The sequence below is a fragment of the Limanda limanda genome, chromosome 10 (assembly GCF_963576545.1).
Source record: "Limanda limanda chromosome 10, fLimLim1.1, whole genome shotgun sequence".
NCBI classification, from domain to species: Eukaryota; Metazoa; Chordata; class Actinopteri; order Pleuronectiformes; family Pleuronectidae; genus Limanda; species Limanda limanda.
The window spans coordinates 14,801,206-14,821,323 of record NC_083645.1 but is presented as its reverse complement, the minus strand read 5'-3'; the positions used below and the strand labels follow the sequence as shown (position 1 = coordinate 14,821,323).

General features: G+C 40.9%; 1 protein-coding gene across 2 annotated transcripts in view; it reads left to right on the top strand.

The window, feature by feature from the left end:
• klhl4 (kelch-like family member 4) overlaps positions 1-17,713 on the top strand; it is a 28,137-nt gene extending 10,424 nt beyond the window's left edge. For both annotated transcript variants that reach the window (XM_061079585.1, XM_061079584.1), the window contains 10 exons: positions 1,986-2,153; positions 4,944-5,080; positions 5,456-5,652; positions 8,692-8,904; positions 10,036-10,222; positions 10,300-10,524; positions 12,422-12,584; positions 13,871-14,083; positions 15,788-15,959; positions 16,305-17,713. In XM_061079585.1, coding sequence (XP_060935568.1) covers positions 1,986-2,153; positions 4,944-5,080; positions 5,456-5,652; positions 8,692-8,904; positions 10,036-10,222; positions 10,300-10,524; positions 12,422-12,584; positions 13,871-14,083; positions 15,788-15,959; positions 16,305-16,364 — 1,735 coding nt within the window. In that variant the 3' untranslated portion in view covers positions 16,365-17,713. The remainder of the gene's footprint in view (positions 1-1,985; positions 2,154-4,943; positions 5,081-5,455; positions 5,653-8,691; positions 8,905-10,035; positions 10,223-10,299; positions 10,525-12,421; positions 12,585-13,870; positions 14,084-15,787; positions 15,960-16,304) is intronic.
• Positions 17,714-20,118: the final 2,405 nt, after the last annotated feature.

Sequence of the window (20,118 nt, the reverse complement as noted above, 5' to 3'; positions counted from 1 at the left end):
CATTCTAATAGTTTGTAGATCCATAGGCCCTCCTGTGTCTCGTATTGAATTGCTTGGTTCTATGCGATGCATAGCAACGTCCCTTCAGCAGTTTCTCAGAAGCAAGGTGCTCTGGGGCTTTAGTGCCTCAATAAAATTGGGCTATACCTCTGATGATCCGACCCACTACAGAATGCGAACCATACACCTCACAGAAATTTACTGCTCCCTAGAATGTGATACCAAAGCAATTAGTGTCGGAGAGATTGGTAGACATGAAAAATCCGTACAGCATGCCCAGGAGCCAATACAAAGGCAATGCATCTCAGTTTAATGGCCCATTGCTTATTCAGTCTTGTTTGGTGTTCCTCTCCAAGACTCCAGAGTCAGTGGGGAATTACCCTGACAGGGCAATAAATTACTCATGCATTTAGCATAAAGTCTCCCGGTAAAGATTAGACTATAGGATACTGCAGTGACTGGAGAGCAATATAAAGAATTCCCAGAGGGAAAATGTTTTCGCTTTTGGTAATCAAATCAGAGAAAGTCACACACTTGGCTAAAAACTGTATAATAGTGTGTTAATCAGGACGTCAATACGGGCCACCATCCCCTCCACCCTGCCTGCTCGCAGTATATGTGTCTATTTATTCTGCTCCCAAGCACTGCAGGCTTTTCAGTTCATTTGTATTGACGTATCTGTAACTATCTTTACTAGTTTTTCATATCAGCGTATGAGCGGTAATGAGCGAGGACATAAAGTGTCTCTTTAAATAGCAGTGACATTTTTTCTCGGGCGCTATCAGTGCTCACGCAGCAGAGGCACCCTGAGCCGACAGTAAATTCCCTCGGAGAGACGGCTCGGGTCTGTTTATGTGGCGTAGCAAACAACCCTAAATGTCAATGAGCGGACTCGCTCTGTGAAGGACACCAGAGTGACTGGGCCGCATTATTTGCCACGAGTCTGAGGGATTACTTGGATGCCTGTAAAACAGCATGTAATCTAGCAGCCTTTGGGGACGGAGAACCAGCCTTGCCACAGTGCAGCGAGAGAACAGGCTTCTTAGCACAACACATGTGCACACACAGATATGCAGACACACGCACACAAGAACAAAGGCATGCACGCACACTCACAGGGAAATTCCGTCTGGGAAGCTGTTGCATCCATTGTTGTGCTTGCTTGTCCCATTGGATTGAAGAGCTTGGTTATCCACTTATGTACGGAGTTTAGTCTTAACAGTTTTAATTTCAGTTTAGAGAAAGATGCAGATTCACCGCAGAGAATAGAGGAGAAGAGCCACGTGTCTGAATAAGCTCTTTTGTGTCCTCAACAATTTCATTGCTTATCTTACTGTGTACAGCTCCATAATTTATTTTATTTCATACTTGGCCAAAGAGGACGAAAAATTAGAGAAATAAATAATGAGTTGAATTATTTTGTCTTCCTTAATTAATCTTTTCTTATCTATTTCACCTGTATTGTCACTTTTTTTTCTCTCCGTTTCTTCAAGTGAGGCTGTTGTTCCCCAGTTTAAATTTGACCGCATAGCAATGTTCTGGTCTTAACGACGAAGCACTTTACACCATGAGTCACATTCACTCATAAACACACCTCCATACTGCGTTTCCCATCGTGCTCAAGGACACTTTGACATGCAGGCTGGAGGAGGCGAGGATCAAACCGCAGACCTTCCAATTAGTGGCCGACCTGCTCTTCCTCCTGAACCACAGCCGCCTCATTTACTGTTTACAAACTTCTATGTCTAAATTGAATAGTAAAGGGCGAATAAAAAAAACTCATGTAGTGTTCAGAAGAGTTATTGAAGGAGGATTTGGGACCTGATGGTGAAATGCTGAAATGTTCAGAGAGCAGGAAAAATGTGCATTCAGAAGCACAGGAGCTACGATGCTAGCATTAATCTTACATTAACACAGACAGGGTTAATCCCTTTAGTTGTTATTTTCTAATCACACTACATCTCTTTTCTCTGCCTTCCCTCCAGGTTGGTTCTGAGCACCTTCTCCAGAATGAACACCAACTCCTCAGATGAGTTTTTCCAGGCCACCAACCACGCAGAGCAGACGTTCCGGAAGATGGAGACGTACCTGCAGCACAAGCAGCTGTGTGATGTCCTCTTGATAGCGGGGGATCACAAGATACCGGCTCACAGGTCGGTGCTAGCACTTCTGCCTGCTTTGATTGCGTTAATCACGCTTGCATCAGCTTTAGTGTAGAGTTACATTAAGGCGGTGGTCTGGGCAGCAGTTCACATATTGGTGAATAAATTATTATGTATTTGAAATGCAAAGCCAGATTCCTCTGATTTACAGTTGATAGATACGCAAACCCGGTGTTCACTTGCACGTAAACAATGCTCACTGCTGTAATCTAAATTCACCTCAGCCCTTCCTGATTCCCACTGTACATTTGATACAAGGACGAACACTGTGATCCGCTACACGAGCTGTCAATATTTGGCCATCCAGTTCCCCGGTTGAATGGCTAAATTGATGTGATTGCACAACATCCGCTGAATGCTGAGAAGCATCGTGTACACCGAACGCAGGCACTTGTACGCCGGCGCATTTTGTTCACCCAGACTCCTGAAACAGAAACCAGAAGGCTCCACAGAGAGAGCTGGAGAAAAGTATCAGTCACTGACCTAGTTGGGTGAAATGAACAGTTCTCTGACTGCCTGTCTCAGTGCCGTTTTATATTTGCTCACAGAGCATAACCAAGCACAGCAGGGATGATGTATAGACATAATACATTACACACAATATAATAAATTTACTCTTTACTGTGTGGAAGTGTTGAAAGTGATTAATTTTAAATGAGTACATGGGAATTTCTACACTGCAGTCTTCATTCAATAACCTGCAATGTCAAATGTTCTAAGACATTTTTGCTGTTTAAAAAACATCATTGAAAACCATAAAATGAAATATCATTTTAACTCCGCTGAGGAGGTTATGTTTTCTCCCCCTGCCTGTTTGTTGTTTTTTGTTTGTGATCAAAATTACAGAGAAACAACTGAACATATTTCAACAAAACCACAAAAACTAAGAATCCAGTAAATTTTGGTGTGAGTCTGGATAAATGGGCAGATTCAGGAATTTATAAAAACTCGCTTTTGTAAATATTGCGACATAGGGAGATTTTCAACATTTTCCTTGAATCCCCTGAGAATGATTCATGGTTCTTAATGAAAAAAAAACAGACATGTTTAGGGGATTGATATTTATTAGTGTGTGCAATTTCCTGCAGTTTCAAATAAAAACCCAGATGTATTGATGTTAAATGTGGTTTCATGGTGGATGTAAGCACTCAACTGAGTGCCATAGTTTACAAAAGCTTTCAGACTCTGTGATCAAGGACATCCTCTTTGCTTTAATCATTGTTGAGAAAACACTGACATAGTTAAGATATAGCACATATTTGGCCCCACAATTTACATTGCAAGACAGGACAAAACAACAAGCCAGAAAAACCAGTGAAGTTTCTGCAGACCTCCATGGTCAAATTCTACTTTGGTGTGACAGGAATCACATTTTTTAAAGCGTTGTGTAGCCAGGACCACAGTGGCCTCTGTAATTGAGAAATACAGGTTTGCTCTCTGCAGGACTGTTCTGTTGAATTGGCTTTTCAGCCTGTTCTGTCTGTTCTTAGAGAGATTCAAGGATTTTTTGAGTAAAACTCAGATGACATCTTGCCTTGAGGTTGCCCAATGGCAATTGAAGGAAGAACAATTCATAGTTTGACGAAAAAAAATACCCTTCGGGCAATATTCTAAGAATTCTTTCTAGTAAACTCCAAGCACCACTCATTATGTGGCTGATACCATCCCCAAGGTGAAGCATGGTGGTGGCAGCATCGTGATGCAATGCAACTAAATGCAGGAAGATCTTTGAAGGAAGCTTACCCTCTCTTCACATCCTCTCAGTATGACACTCACCCAAAACATAGGCTTACAGCCAGTACAGGGCTGAACTGGCTTTAGGACAAGTCTCAGTCCGTCATTGAGTGACCGAGCCAAAGCCCACACTTAAACCGCACAGAGCATCTGTGGAAGATGGCGATTCCCATCCAATCTGTGGGAGCTTGAGAGGATCTGCACGGGAGAATGGGATGAACTGCAAAGCTCGTAGCAGACTTACAGCTGTTGCAGAAGGGGCCTCTACAAAGAAGGGTCTGGATCATTTTGTCAATGCTTTAATGTGGGTCAGTGTGAGCCACTGGAGGTTTTAGCAATTTGATCTATTAAAAATAATCTTCAACACAACTAAAGGGGCGCTTAGAGAGCACATATTTCCACCACGGCTAACCGTCTATCACGTCATGTTAAAGAAAGTGAAAAAAATCCTGGATCTGCTCCAAAATGTAATGGGTTCTTCCTTGATTGATGCTCCACCCTCCAAAACTATTTCCTGGACATTGGTTCAGTAGATTTTGAGTAATCGTTGCGACAGAGAGAAACACTACCTACATAACGCGTATAATGTGTCTGAAAATATTAGAAACCAATAGATTATGCAAATGGTGGTAGACTGTTGGACTGTGCCACTTGATCTCAATTCCCTGTGAAGCCATATGATCTCATTTCTCCTTCATGATTCAGCCGCTGTGCTATGCGAGCAAGACAAATGAGTTAACGTAACAAGAAGCAGGAGTCTGTGGGGTGATTTCATTCATCATACTCTGACAAAGTGGAATGATACAGAACGTGTGGGTGAGCAGTAAGTTACTCAATATCTCACAGTGACCTAGCAAAGTGCAAAAGCACACGAGCGGCTGTGGTGCTTGGAATTATCACACTTAGGGGATAATGTGAAGAGACACCCTCTCTCTTATGATTGATTCACTAATCACTTTAGATAGTCAGTATGTATAGGTCTCCCACATACAATCTAACTAATGTCCAGTACAAGAGCATTAATCCGGGATGTTTTCCGTATGGCAGATTGGTTCTGAGTGCTGTGTCGGACTATTTTGCGGCGATGTTCACCAGCGACGTGAGAGAGGCCAAGCAGGAGGAGATCAAGATGGAGGGAGTGGATCCCGAGGCGCTCAGATCTCTGGTTCATTTCGCATACACTGGTGAGTGCTCATAAAGACGTTCACTAGCTCTTGTAAGTCGTTATGAGACTTCTGAAATCCAGCGTTATTAAAACGAATCAATAAGGCAATTCATCATTGGGCTGAGCGACCTGGTAGCACTTCAACATAACACGACTTTATTTTACCAGACAAATTGCCCTTTGATAAATCCCCCTGCCCTGTGTATCTGAATATCAATTATCACAATATTTTCAAATACTCTGACGAGAAACCATTCCACATAAATCTACATGTTTTTTAATTAAATTTTAGTGCAAATATTTACCATTGCCTTGATTATATACTCCCACCGCTGTGTTACCCATTTACGGCTACATAACTTTAAGAGGCATTTTTCCTGTCCCGATATTGCAGGTGTCCTTGAGCTGAAAGAGGAGACCATTGAGAGTTTATTGGCGGCAGCTTGTCTCCTCCAGCTTCCTCAAGTCATCCAGGTCTGCTGTAACTTTCTGATGAAACAGCTTCATCCCTCCAACTGCCTGGGAATACGCTCCTTCGCAGACGCCCAAGGCTGCGTGGACCTGCTCAATGTGGCTCATCACTACACCATGGTAGGAGGCAAACATGTTTACATTTACATGGCTGGTTGGGATACATTATTTATTTTGTAATAAAGAATTGAACTCTCAGAGTACAGAGAGACCACAGCAGATAGGAGACACAGTAGTGGAACGAAAATAAGGTCCAATCTCAACACTTAACTTAATAATATTTTTCTCACATCTCAGATTATACCCTCACGACAGGTGAGAGGTGACAACGACCTTGTTGGTATAACAATAATATTAATATTAATAATAATAATAATAATACAATTGATTTCAGAGCGGATGCTACAAAGTGTTTGCAAAAACAAAAATATGAAACCAGCTCTAACAATTCAACCTCATTTAAAAGTAAGGGCAAAGAAAAGGATAAAAGAAACATAACTTTTGGCAAAAACAAGGAAATATAAGTAATTTGGTAAAAGTATGTTTTTGCTGAAAGGCCAATGAGTGGGTTGAGCACTGCTCCTTGGGCAAATCAAGTGTTAGTGTTGTGATCTGCTGTACTGACTCATCAGTGGAGCAGTCGAAACACAAAAACTCTTATCATACCCTCCGTGACAACCACTGTTATTTTGTCAGTTCAGTCAGTAGATACAATATTTATAGATGATGTCGTGGATGGATATACTGTTCACAACACATTGTAGTATTTGGGGGTATCCTCTGTGTGGAGATTAGTTATTTAAAATAACCTGTCATAACCTTTCAGGAAAGAACTGTTGGTGTCTTGGTTATTTATATCATCTAATTTCAGCGAGGAAATGAGCGATGGGCACATTTGAATAGAAATTGAATAGTTTCATGCTCGAACGTCATCTAATTTAGTTATATGGCTGTCAGTAAGAGATACCTCCTTGCACAACATTGATTACTGAACCGCCAGCCTCGTGGAAATGTGATTTCTATATATCTCTGTGAGGAAAATTTGCATCGGATTAAGATTCATGCACATATTTGTCAGATAGCGTCTTGCCGGCCTATAGCGTAGGGGACAGCACAAGCAGGGCCTTATCTCCTAAAGGACATCTGCTCAGCCTGTTTACACAGAGCCCCATCCAGGACCAGGAGGTTAATCTAATCATCAAACTGCACAAGAGGGCCAACTTCCTGTTCAGTCACTTCAGTAACGAGCAGGGAAAGCGGTGGGCTTCCTGGAAGTCCATCCTCTGGGTTCTGAGCGGAACGAGTTGGGTTTTGATAAGCGTGTTTTTCCTGGTTGAGAGTGGCAGCCAAGATCTGTCTCTGACATCCTTTTCCTGTATGAAAAAGTCGCCCATTTCATGTTGCACTGGATGAAAATGTAAGGTTTCATTGTTTGAGTTGACAGGACATCTTTTCAGCAATAGAGAGCAGCCAGCACAGCAAAACCAGCCACTGGTTTTCAATGTTTTTGCAGATGGGTGTTTATCCGCGGCCTGTTTTGAAAGAATTCAGTCTGAATCACCAGTAATAGGATTTAACCTTATTTTCTAGATTCAATTATTTCCCATGGTTTCATGGCTAATCAAAAAAATACATTCGTCTGCCACAACATTAAATCCAGTTACCGGTTTTTAATGATTGGTATATTTTTATTTATAATTTTTGATAACATGATACAATTATGATATTAGATAAAATATTTCAACAAATACTGCAGGATGTTTGGAATTAACCAGATGAAGTCGTCTGTCCCTTTGCACCTCTTCAAATTAGATGGTAATGGAAAAGTTCTCGAAAGGTAATTCTCCCAGCCCCCCCACTTTGATTAAACATCAGCATTGCTTCACTTCAGAAAACACTGTTATTACACAATTAGTCTTTGGCACCACTTTAATCAATATGTATCCTCTCCCGCTGATCCTGTTTTCCAAGCAGTTTGCCCTGCAATGAGTTTGCCAGTATTTGAAAACACATTTTTTAAATGCTTATGAAACTCCGTTGAGCTTTCAATTTCTTCATCCTCTGTTCCGGGTGGGTAATTACAAATAATTGGTCTCAAGCAATGTCAAAGACTTTGGTGGAATTTCCCCCTCAGCATTACCACAACAGATCAATAGATGTCCCTCATTTCATTAAGCCTGTCTGTACTAAGCTCTTGAAACCTGGTCTCGTAATAGATCGGACCAAGTCACTGTAATTTGCTGCAGGTTGATGATCAATAACGCGCTTGTTTTGCGTAATTGTGGAGCATCCACTCCAGAGTGAGAGCTTGATTTGTCAAAGTTATTCTGGGAGCTTAATGTTTAATGGTGGACCGTCTCATTTAGAAATGAATCAGGGTGTGATGACACCCATAGATTGCTCTGCATGTATGTGTCTCATGTGTTTTAATGTTGGACATACCATAAAGTTGGAGGGGAGGGAGGGTGTTTTATATAGCATCCTCTCTAATGGAACAGGAAGAGACAATGTCCTTGAGGAGGTAGCCATGCAGCGCTGTAATATCGCCCGGGCTTCTAGCCAGTAAGTGGAATATCAATCTTTAGGAAAGCAATAGAGAACAGCTTCCACAAAACTTGGAGCTGGACACCATGTTGGCGTAATGGTAATGCTGGTGTGCAGTGCCTATCTGTTTCTCATTAAACGGCTTATAAAGGCTCAGCAGTGCCATGTGATCAGCAGCAAAAATGGTTTATTAGCTTATGAAGAGGCTGTTTTCAAGATGCTTTATGCCGGATTGATTTGTAGCTGGCTGCTGTGCGGATCATTTGATTTCATGAGCTAAGTGAAGCAGATGACAGCTTCATCTCTACCTCCAAAATTTCAAGAGGGGATCAGTTATGTTAGAAATTGTAGATAGAGACGTCTAAATTGGCATCAGCTATCTCCTCCGATTCATTTTTCAACAATTCTCTGCCCTTGTGACATGTTGCCCTCACACACACACACACACACACACACACACACACACACACACACACACACACACACACACACACACACACACACACACACACACACACACACACACACACACACACACACACACACACACACACACACAGGGTGCCGGTTAATGACTGATGATTATCTGCCTCCTCCATGTCTCCCATGTTCCAGGAACACTTCCTGGAGGTCATTCAGAACCAAGAGTTCCTGCTGCTCCCCACGGCTGAGATTGTTAAGCTGCTCTCCAGCGATGACATCAACGTTCCCGACGAGGAGACCATCTTCCAGGCTTTGATGATGTGGGTGCGGTACGATGTGCAGCATCGACAGAAGGAGCTCGGCGTCCTGCTCGCCTACATCCGCCTGCCTCTTCTTCCTCCACAGGTGAGATTATGGAGATGGTGCCTTAAAAAAAAGGTACAATCAGGGTTACACACTGTGAAGTGGGAGAAAAATAGGTTTTGCTTGAAAAAAACGTTAATGATTCACTGAATATCAAAATAGTTGCCAATTAAAGTGTCAATAACCCATTTTCTAGTGCCTGAAGTGAAATTACTCTCCTCTCGCAGAGATAAATCAAAGAGGCAGCATGACAGCAACACATGACATTTTATGTGCGCTGTCAGGACATAGATTTGTAGCTTGGTTTGAATTGTTATTGACTGAAACTCATCTTTTATGAATGTCTTGTTTTTAAGAGGAACAAATATTTTACTCTGTCATCCAAATGTGTATAACATCAAACACAGAGAAGCCTGTATTGTAGATAAGGTATGAACATCTAAAAAAAACTAAAAAGTGCTGCTTTATTTAAAGATTATTTCCCCAAACTAATTATGTTATAGTTTAGCATATTTTATTTTATTTAAATTGATGGAAAACATTGAAGTTATTGTTTTTATGCATGAAAAATCAATGGAAGACATGATCTAAGTCTTTCATTGTCTCGGAATGTCTTTTATTTAATACAAACTAAATGGATTAACAAGATCAATACATACAGGTATAACTTTCAGTCACATAGACTATTCAATAAAACATAAAAAACTACTTTATCACATCTCAGCCCAGGTTTAAGGGTATATGGAGATAAGTCACCTAAATCTGAAAAGAAGTGTTTTCCAAAATAAAATGTGATGCACTGCTTAGAAAATGCATCCAGATTACTTCCCTAAATACAAATGGTTTAAAATATGTTGGTTTGCTGCAGAGAAATAAACAATATGTTATCAGTTTTTATAATAACGTTTTTAGGACTGACTTTTACCCCATCTGAAGAGAGGAATTTGTATTTATTCAAGTCCGTCTTATAAAACATATTCTTATTTATCTTAGAAAATTGATTAATCTTTGAAGTAACAGAGATACAGAGATGACTGATGTCTTTATTCTGGAATAAAATCATTAACTATGTAGCTCAGGTTCTGGATCGCCATCGCATCACATCCCATCTAAAGCTTTCTTCATATTAACATTAAAACAGTAAAACCCTCTGACAGATTTCTTGTAATGTAGCTCCTTGCAGATCTTGAAAACAACAAGATGTTCTCTGATGATCTGGAATGCCAAAAGCTGCTGATGGAGGCCATGAAGTACCATCTCCTGCCCGAGCGACGACCCATGTTTCAGAGCCCCAGAACCAAACCTAGAAAGTCCACTGTGGGAGCACTTTACGCTGTGGGAGGGATGGATGCCACCAAAGGTATGAGACATTTGCTAATGATACACATCAACGCAAGCTTATCTGAATAATAATACTTTACGTGTCTGTGGTTTAAGGTTCGACCACCATAGAAAAGTACGACCTGCGGACAAACACTTGGGTCCAGGTTGGAGTGATGAACGGACGGCGGCTGCAGTTTGGCGTGGCGGTGATAGACGACAAGCTGTATGTGGTCGGAGGGAGGGACGGACTCAAAACATCCAACATGGTGGAGTGCTACAATCCGATCAATAAAGTGTGGTCCACCATGCCGCCCATGTCAACACACAGACATGGACTAGGTAAGTGTGTCATACTGTACTTCACTTATTTCACAAAAGTAAAGAGGTAATACATTGAAAGAATTTTTCTCATAAAAGCGTTGGAAATTTATGTACATACCCTGTAATCTTTCCTTACTTCTGTCCACAATCATTATTATTATTATTATTATATAAACTACTGTTTTCAGACGGTGTTCATGATAAAATACAGTTCTTTCAATCATTTAAGTGTTTGAAGTTTCAGCTCCGTCGTGCTTCCTGGAGTTCTTTTCTCAGAACTGTCCGGATGCATGCTCAGAAGGGGTCACAGTTGGCATGCTGTACAAAAAATTACACATGTCTTTTTGAGATAGACCTTTGATATTTCCCCCTTTCCCCTATCAAAGCTTGGCAGGCTGTGCTGGCCCTACTCTCCTTCACCCTTCCCAACCCAATAAATCTCATATCAGAGACATTTTCCTTCACAGTTGAAACAGTCTGGGTAACAGAACAGGAAGATCTTGTCAAAGCGTTCGGCTCACTCGCCCCGTGTGGTTGGAAGTATCAGCGAGCCCAGGAGATCACACTGTACAGATTACCTGTGTTGTCTTTCATCTTTCCTGTAGCAGCTATCTCTCTCTGCTTGGCTTGTTCTGTGAATATTCTGAGTCTGGATATATTAGAGCTTAGTGTCTATCAACATCCCTGCATGCACGGCCCCTTCCTGCTGTGTGCTTTACGGGTAAAGAAGAAAAATATTTATTTAGTTATTCCAAAACCCCTGTATAGTAATATAAGCGAGCCTCAATATGCGAATTGTTTTTGCCCGAATGTTTTGTGTCATTCGAGGTTCTCTGAATGTGGTCTCGCCCTCGTGCTCCCTCGGAATAATTGAACTCCCACGAAAAGGAAATAAAGGGTGGTGATATAAAAATCCATTGTGTTAAAACATCCTTTGCTTTGATACTGATGAAAACCACTTTCCTCTGTGGCTTGGGAATGAGGAATAACAATGCAGTTATTTATTTCATTTTATAGTCTTCCTGTTTTTTTGGAAAAGATTTGGTCAGCTCTATGACTCAGTCGGCTCGGTTCGAACTGAGAAATATACCTCTCCAAGAAACAAGGAAATGTTTGATTTGGAAATGCCACTTCATTTATTTTAATAGTTTTGTGACCAACATGTGGTTTATATTTCCTTTTGCCTACAGGATGTGTCTTGATGGGAGTTTGAAAAATCTTTGTTTCATTAGCTTCAAAGAGGTTCTTTATGTAGCTTTGATTTTTGTTTGAAATATTATAAGTCATTACAAAACAGGTGGATTTTGTAGCAGAACCACAAACTGTCAATTCATAAAAAAAACACACTAGAACAAACACACAATTTAAATACTCTAGTGCCTGTTGTAAACCTGCCTGTTTGTAAAGGCTGTAACAGTGACCTGCAGTAAATGAGGCAGGTCATGCACAGACATGCTGCTGGACTCTGACGCCCTGCAGCCGCTGATGCACAACAGCTGCTCACCTGTTTGTTCGAAGTTCAGTGAAGTTCGAAGCAGAACCCCGAACAGGAGCTGTTGTCATAATCGACAATGTGTCTTGCGGTTCAGCCGCCACTGCCAGTGAACGCTGATCATCTGTTTGTTCAAAGTTTATTAAAACCGAACAGATCTCGTGTCCTAGTGACACCCAATTCAACACTGCACCTCCTTGGACCTGTAACAATACACTTTACAAGTGTGAAGTCGAAAAGATGAAAGGTTCTCGAGATTTTGTGAGATTTCTGGTACTTCTAGATTCTACCCAGTTCATGATTGTTTGCAATTATAGAATTCAAATCATGTAATGGTACAACTTTTCTTCTTCTTTCCCAAAACCATATAGCAAACAATAGGTTTTGCTCACTAACATTTACCACCTGTATCCATTGTTGTAGGCATCGCCGTGCTGGAGGGCCCCATGTATGCTGTCGGCGGCCATGACGGCTGGAGCTATCTTAACACAGTGGAGCGCTGGGACCCGCAGGCCAGACAGTGGAACTACGTGGCCAGTATGTCGACACCACGGAGCACCATGGGAGTCACAGCACTCAATGGAAAGTAGGTTGGACTTTTTGTTTTAATCAGACATCCAGAATATTGTCAACATAACCTTCTGATAGGAAATGTGCAACTTTAAACTTTTGGGCAAATTATATTTGCTTTTCTTCTGCTTTGAAATATAATCTTGCCTCAGGTTGAGTTCAACTGGTATTTGTGAAGCCCCAACAAGCACAGAGTACAGGCAATTTACACCGAAAAGGAATACTACTGTTGGTGCATGACTTTGAAGGGGGTGCCAAGAGGTTCAGTTTTCTATTTAAATGCAAAAAAGGTTCATATTCCAGTACTGTAACAACCAAACAATACCAGTGTTCTTGCCCACTCTTGCATGTTTTGGGCAGTTTGTTTAGTTTTAGCAAGGAAATCATTGTCTAACTTTAATTTGTGTTTTTGTGAAATTCAGTGTAAGAAAAAATGTTTTCCTTGCAAGTACAATCTGTTTCAGACTGAAAAAGAAATGCAGATAGTAGATTTAATCATCTGCATGTTCATTTTCATACGATTTGACATGATGAGAAATCTAAAAATCAATAACTGTAAAGATGCCTTGTTTGTAGAGATATTTGGCACAATGTGTTATTTGGAATGGAGCATGCGGTAGAACAGGCTCGGTTAAGTCAATGTGAACGGGCCCAGGAGAGGCTGAAGTGCAGCATTAGTTTGGTAATAGTTTGACAACATAATGCTTCTTGTGGTCTGTATGAGATGAACTGCAGTGTGGCTGCAGCAGCACAGAGCTCCTCTGATTAGCGTGGTAATTCATACAGTGTAAGCGGAGTCTATGAAAGCAAAACACTTTGTATATTTGTACGTGTTTAATGCCTTACAACCCCGTTTGAGAGTAAATTAGGCAAAAATAACGCAACTCTCCGTCTCATTTAAATATGTCTGTGTGCTGAAGGAGAAAAGAGGCCGCTGCTGCTCGGCTGCATCCAGCATTCAGCGTTAAAGTCGATGCTGAGTTATTTCTGCATCTAGGTCAAAAATAGACAACAAGGAAACTGTTTCCCTCGCCTCTCCTTTCCTACTGTCGGGCCTGTGAGCTACATGCACTTAAAATACTGATGTGATCTTTGTGGCAGAGAACACTCAAGGAAAGGGCCTTTGAAAAATGCTATCCACTGTGTGCTGCTGTATCTTATAAAATCTGTCACGTTGACAATGTTCTGTCTCTATTTTTTACAAACATCTGACAGCTGAGTTCAGCTTCTCTTCTATTCAACAGGACTGAACATCCATGTCAAACGCTGGAGATGTTGACTCCGTTTTGTTTCATTCCTCAGATTGTTTGCAGTCGGCGGTCGAGACGGCAGCTCGTGCCTGAGGTCGATGGAGTGCTTCGATCCGCACACCAACAAGTGGAGCATGTGTGCGCCCATGGCCAAGAGGCGAGGAGGTGTGGGTGTGGCGACATACAACAACTTCCTGTATGCTGTAGGCGGACACGATGCCCCGGCCTCCAACCACTGTTCTAGACTCTCCGATTGTGTTGAGAGGTCTGTAAACGCTTCTGCCCTAGAGGAAATAAAACACACACACACAAACGTTGGGTAGGCTGTTGTGGATTGCATTTGGCCCAGCTCAGTTAGGAGTGGCTGCTTATTTTCTCATGAGAACAAAGGAGAGTTAAACTCCTGGGGATCTCCACCCTGTTCCTGCATTTTCAGACCTGTCAGTGTTGCAATACTTGATACTAAACTGAAGAGATCATATTTTCCACACTTGGTTGTATTTGATGGTATCTGGCGCCATCTGCTGGGTATGCTGGTAAAATAACACACCAGCACAGAACCTTCATTTGTAATTCACTGCTCAGAATACACAGTGGTGCAGTGATGAGCGCCTCGCAGCAATAATAATTGAACTCTACAGCTCTTTCTGTTTGGAGATTGCACGTTCTCCTCATTTCTGTGTGGAGTTTTTGTCTCCATGTGTGAGCCCTGTGATGGACTGGTTGTACCCCACCTCTCTCCCTATCAGCTAGTATTGGTTCCAGCTCCTCCGCGACCCTCAAAGGATAAGCAATATAGATAACATATGTTAATGGAGGAATGCAGTGTATATATATGCTTTCCATTATTTTCATATTTAACCATACAGTGCAACAATAATTTTCAATAACTAATTGATGCCATTTTGCAAGTGGAACTGAGAAAATTAAGCTAATCTTCCTCAGTAGGGCAGTTTTTTTTACTAAGCACATTTCACACACAGAAGTAGATTCAAGGTGCTGGACGAGGACATTCAAAACAAACAGAAAGAATCTAGAGAATCAGAAAGCACACTTTGAAACAATTTTTAAAGAAAAGAAAATAAATAGGAAATAAAAAGGATAAAATCAATATAAAGAAAATGTATAAAGAACTATATTCACAGAACTAATGATAGATAGATAGAAACGGGTCAAATAATTTTCTTAACCCCCACAAATAAATTTGGCACGTAGTTTTCCCACGATCAATGCTGCTTCTTTAATTATCCATGAACCTTTTAATAACTGACAGGATGCATGTTTAATACTTTCTGATGGTTACATATTGTTTTTTTAATTTATTTTATAATGTTTAATATTCCTAGAGTTAAATAGACTCACAAAGCAATTTTGTAAACTTGATTAAAAATATTTGATGCATCAGCATTGTTCTTGGAACTTTTAATATTTTAATCAGAGGAATAAGTTTGTTAAATTGCCTCATTTTGATTATATCAGTTCCTATCCAGTCCCACATCCGTGTGATAAAGGCTGTTTCCCTAAGTCTGCTGGGATCTGTTATTTAAATCCACTATTTCATAATTATTTTCCACACATTAGGTTGCAAGCATTTGGTTATTTTGCTTAAAAATGACAAAAACATTTGAATAACTTCATTTCATTGAATTCATACAAAGTTAGACCCGCACAGCGTCTTTGCTTTCCTCATGGAAGTGGCCAACTTGGTGCAAAGGACTTTTTTTTGTGTGCAGCAGCTTTCTGCCCTCGCTGATGAGTTCAGGTCTCTGTGGACCCAGCGTCCACCAGCTGCTGTTCCAGAGACACTTTTGTTTTTAACTTTCAATTTGGTTCTGTGTCTACAGTGCTGCGAAGAGTTCCCCCTGGTGACCATTCATACAGCTGTGATTTATAGTGCACATAAGGGGGTTTGACTTCACCATCCATAATGCAAAAAACAACCATTTGACCAAAACAATTGCATTTACAGGTATGACCCAAAGACGGACATGTGGACGACTGTGTCCTCCCTCAGCATTCCCCGCGATGCAGTGGGTGTGTGCCTGCTGGGCGACAGGCTGTATGCTGTGGGGGGATATGACGGCCAATCGTATTTGAACACTGTTGAATCCTATGATGCACAGAACAACGAGTGGACTGAGGTAATGACACAAAACTAAATAATTTGTAAGTTCGGCTTAAATGAAATCCCTATTGTGTTAATATAAATAAGAAATACAGCAATGCACATTTAGTTTTAAGGAACTTTTGACATTTTAATTGGATACATTTTAATGGGATTGTAGGTTGTTCTTGCACATGTAACACCAGGGTTCCACTTAATGCCCGTCAGGAAGATAAATCTGCTGAGGTCAACGAATGCCATCTATATTTTACAGCTTGCTTTTCTTTCTTCGCCTCTGTAACTCTCCTATTTGTTTGCTTTTTTATTTTTTAAGACGGTCTCAGATGAGAAGCTGCATGTTAACCTCTCTGTCTTCCTGTAGGAGGTCCCTCTGAACGTCGGCCGGGCGGGCACCTGTGTGGTGGTGGTGAAATTGCCTTGAGTGTTTTGTCTCATGACAGCGCGGGAAAACAAGCGAGAGAGCGGCAAAGAAAAAGTGGACAAACAAAACAACAGATCAAGGACACCTCCTTCGAGAGTCATGTTTTCATCATTATTTTCTTTTTTTGCTCTAAATCCATGATTTTTCTGAGGGAAACACAGACTGAGCCTTCACCCATTGTTTCTATCATTAGTGGACATGTCTGCCCACTGGGGAGGAGCTGTTCTGAAACTCTGCTCCGCTCTGCACATTCTCCACATTCTCAACCGATCAAGAATTTTCATAGACTTGGCGAAGCTGCAGCGAATCAGTGCCAAACCTTTGTTGTTGCTGGTTTGTTGCGCTAGTTTTATGGAAAGTTCTGCGTGTGTCTGTAAGATAAAATGTAAAAAGTTGCATTTTGAGTAAATGGGCCGACCTCCAGGTTACGTTTACATTTATACACCAACATTTCCTCTCAGTGCCATCACACACAGTATATTTTTTGGGTTTATATTTCCCTTTATAGCCACTCTGATAAAAAAATAAAACGAAGTGAGAAATGTTATGTACCAGTGTCTTTCCTTAGTGGGTGGTCCAAACAGATTCTCTTTAGTGATGAAGAACCACTGTGACCACTGAGGCTGATGACTTCGGGATTTAAATCAAAGTTTTTGCTGAATAATAATATTATATTTGGACATTTTCTTTCTTTTTTATTGAACCTGTAGCTGCAGAACACCAAAGTCATTTGCTTGTCTTAGAAGAGGTTTTGTTGCTCATTAAATAAAAGTTTACAAAATTGTGAATTACAGATAATATATCATATTGATATTTCACATTGCTGTGTAATGTTTTTGTGGAACTACATTTGTTGTTGATGGGATCTCGCCTGAACCAGAGCACTGGTGACTACACTTGTTATTATTCTGTCGGCTTCATTTCTGGGCATGCGAGGTGAGCTAATGTTTTTGTTTGAATTTTACAGTATTACACATCGAGATCATTGTCTCTTCTGTATTGTAGGAGCCTCAATGCCTTTTTGATCATCACATTCATGGCTCAGATGTTGGATGAACCCTGGAGAAACTTCAAACTGTGGCTCAGTGTCACCGGGTGCATCCACAGTGCTGTTTTATGTTTTTTTTTGGGTGCAGCACTTGAAAACCAGAAACTCACAGCACTTCTCTAACGTGACTCGGATTAGACTTTTTAGGATTTGTAGTCAAGCTGCTCATAAAAGTAATCATTACCGACCTGCTCACGATGAGATCTATTTGTAATTGTAATTACAACATGTTTTTTGGGGCCAAATGTTACTTTTTATGTTTTTATCATAATTTTGTACAGCATGCCAAACCTATAAATAAAAGGACTTCAGTCTCCTCTGCATGATCAAATCCATGTTTAGAGCTGAATGTGGTTCCCTGGGGGGGCAGATCTTTAATTTCTTTTGTTCTGCTTTAAGTAAACTAAGCTCGCTCTTTCACCTTAACAGACCGGGAAGCTACTCTGATGTCAGAATTAACCTCAGTCTTGTCGTCGTCACTGCAGCCACTTCTTAAATCGAGCGAGCCTGTTTGTTGGTTCAGCTCTGGGCAGCTTTTTACTTCCTCACCAACAAATTGAAGGACCAACTGCCTCTGCTTGCCGTCTTTCTCCTTCGTTGTTTACTCTCCAAATAGTTTCAGTCCCTCCACTCTCCACTGGCATGTTTGCTTAGATTACAATTGTTTCTGCATACAAATCAGTGTAATATGTGCCCAGAAACCAGTCTGGGTTTTTAGAGAACACAAACATATTAGGAACACATTACAGCAAGATCAACCCCTTTTTCACAATCCATATCTCAGATGAGCCTCCCTCAGTAAACTTTCTATTTCTGTTTATCTGCATCTCCGGCTGCCAGATCTTATAAAAGAAATCAATAAAGGATAATACCTCTAACCTTCGTCAACGTCCTCAGAGAATAATATCACTGAAAGCCCGAACATGTAGAACATTTATCTCAATAGATCTTTGTGCAATTAATTCAAAAGGCATAGGCTTTTAATGGCTGTTGAAACATGAGAATGTAATGATGGCTCCATTGCCTTTCTTCCTGCGTTGGAAAGGAATGCTGCAAAAGGTGAAAGATTTTATACTTTCCCAATCTGTTTTTCATATCTTTAACTCCACATCTGTTGGTCTTGCTCTGTCAACTCGGTGGAGGTACCACCCATCGGGAGGCAACCGCACCTAGAAACACACAAAAACACTGATAAAGAACAGGAGAGTCCACGCCACGTGATGAGGGTCTGACGTAATACACCACCTAGAAGTCATCAGTTTCAAAGTCTTAAAGGGATGGTTCATCCAAAAACGAAAAACAAATGTTATCCTCCTCTGGAGCCGCGTTCACGGATCACAGAGGACATTTAGGCTAAAAACATCAATGTCAGGGCTTACAAACACTAAGATGACACCACAGGAGCAGTATGTAGGCATTTTAGCTTTTTTCTGTTTTTTTTTCTGTTTGAAGAAGTTGACGCTAGTTACTTCAATTGTATTCGATTTGGCTGAGTGTTCATCTTAATTCAGTTTTGCAGTTGTATTTGTTTGAATCTCACACAGACACACAAGCACACACGCACGCACACACACACACACACACACACACACACACACACACACACACACACACACACACACACACACACACACACACACACACACACACACACACACACACACACACGCACACACAGACACACACTTTGCGAGCTCCTTCATGGTGATGTAATCATATCACAAATTATCAAGAGAGGGTGCTGTTGCACTGTGGTACCGAACAGCGCTCACCACTGCAAACGGCAAATCAAAGATCTCCAATACCATTACTGTTCATAATAAATGTCAACCACCATTAAGAATTCCAAGGACAAATACTTGAGCTAATCACCCTGCATAATTATCGAGACAAGATGACGAAATGTTGGGAAATTGGCTGTTAAGGCGCCACCATCCTTAACTTTCATACGAGCATCTCGCTGAGTTAAAAGAAAAGCACAGAGCCCAACGAACGAGACAAGTTGTGACTTGACAGATGATTTATCAGGTTTTAAAGGGATTTCGGCGTCACCAAAGTCTGAACAACCTCACACAATTGTGTGACAAATGTAGACAGATTGTTCTATTTTTGAGCTCTGCTCCTAGGCTCCTTTTGATTTTTGTTTTTAGAAGTGAGTGAGCAGCTCTCCCTCCTATTTTATTCTTCTGGTGACAGTGAGAGATGGGAAGTGATGAGAGCAAGATGCAACAGCACAGCTTGAGTAGCAAACAATGTACTATATCGATTGCAGATTGCGAATACAAACCATATGTGCACCCGGCTGCTTTCTCATTTAGTATATATTTTTAGATTTAGGTGTTAAGGCAGTTCGCATAAATTAAAAGAGAAGAATCGCTCCATTACAAAGATAAAACGCTGCCTTTTTGTTTTCAAAGAAGAAAGACTGAAAAAAAAATAAACAGACCGTGAGATCATCTTTACCACAGGGACAGAAAACAAGATGGATCCTTCTACAAGTGCCACAACAAACTGTCGGCTCATAAAAAACCTGAAAAGATTGTCTCCTCAATCCTGCTTAAATTAGCCTGTTATCTTGGCACTTTTGATAACTTGCAATGAAACGCCGTGTCAGGCCAAACGCTTGGTCTTCTCTCTCGAGGTAATGGACAATTGATTTTACACCGCAACAAATTCTTCTTGTCCGAATTCAGGGAAGACAAAAAG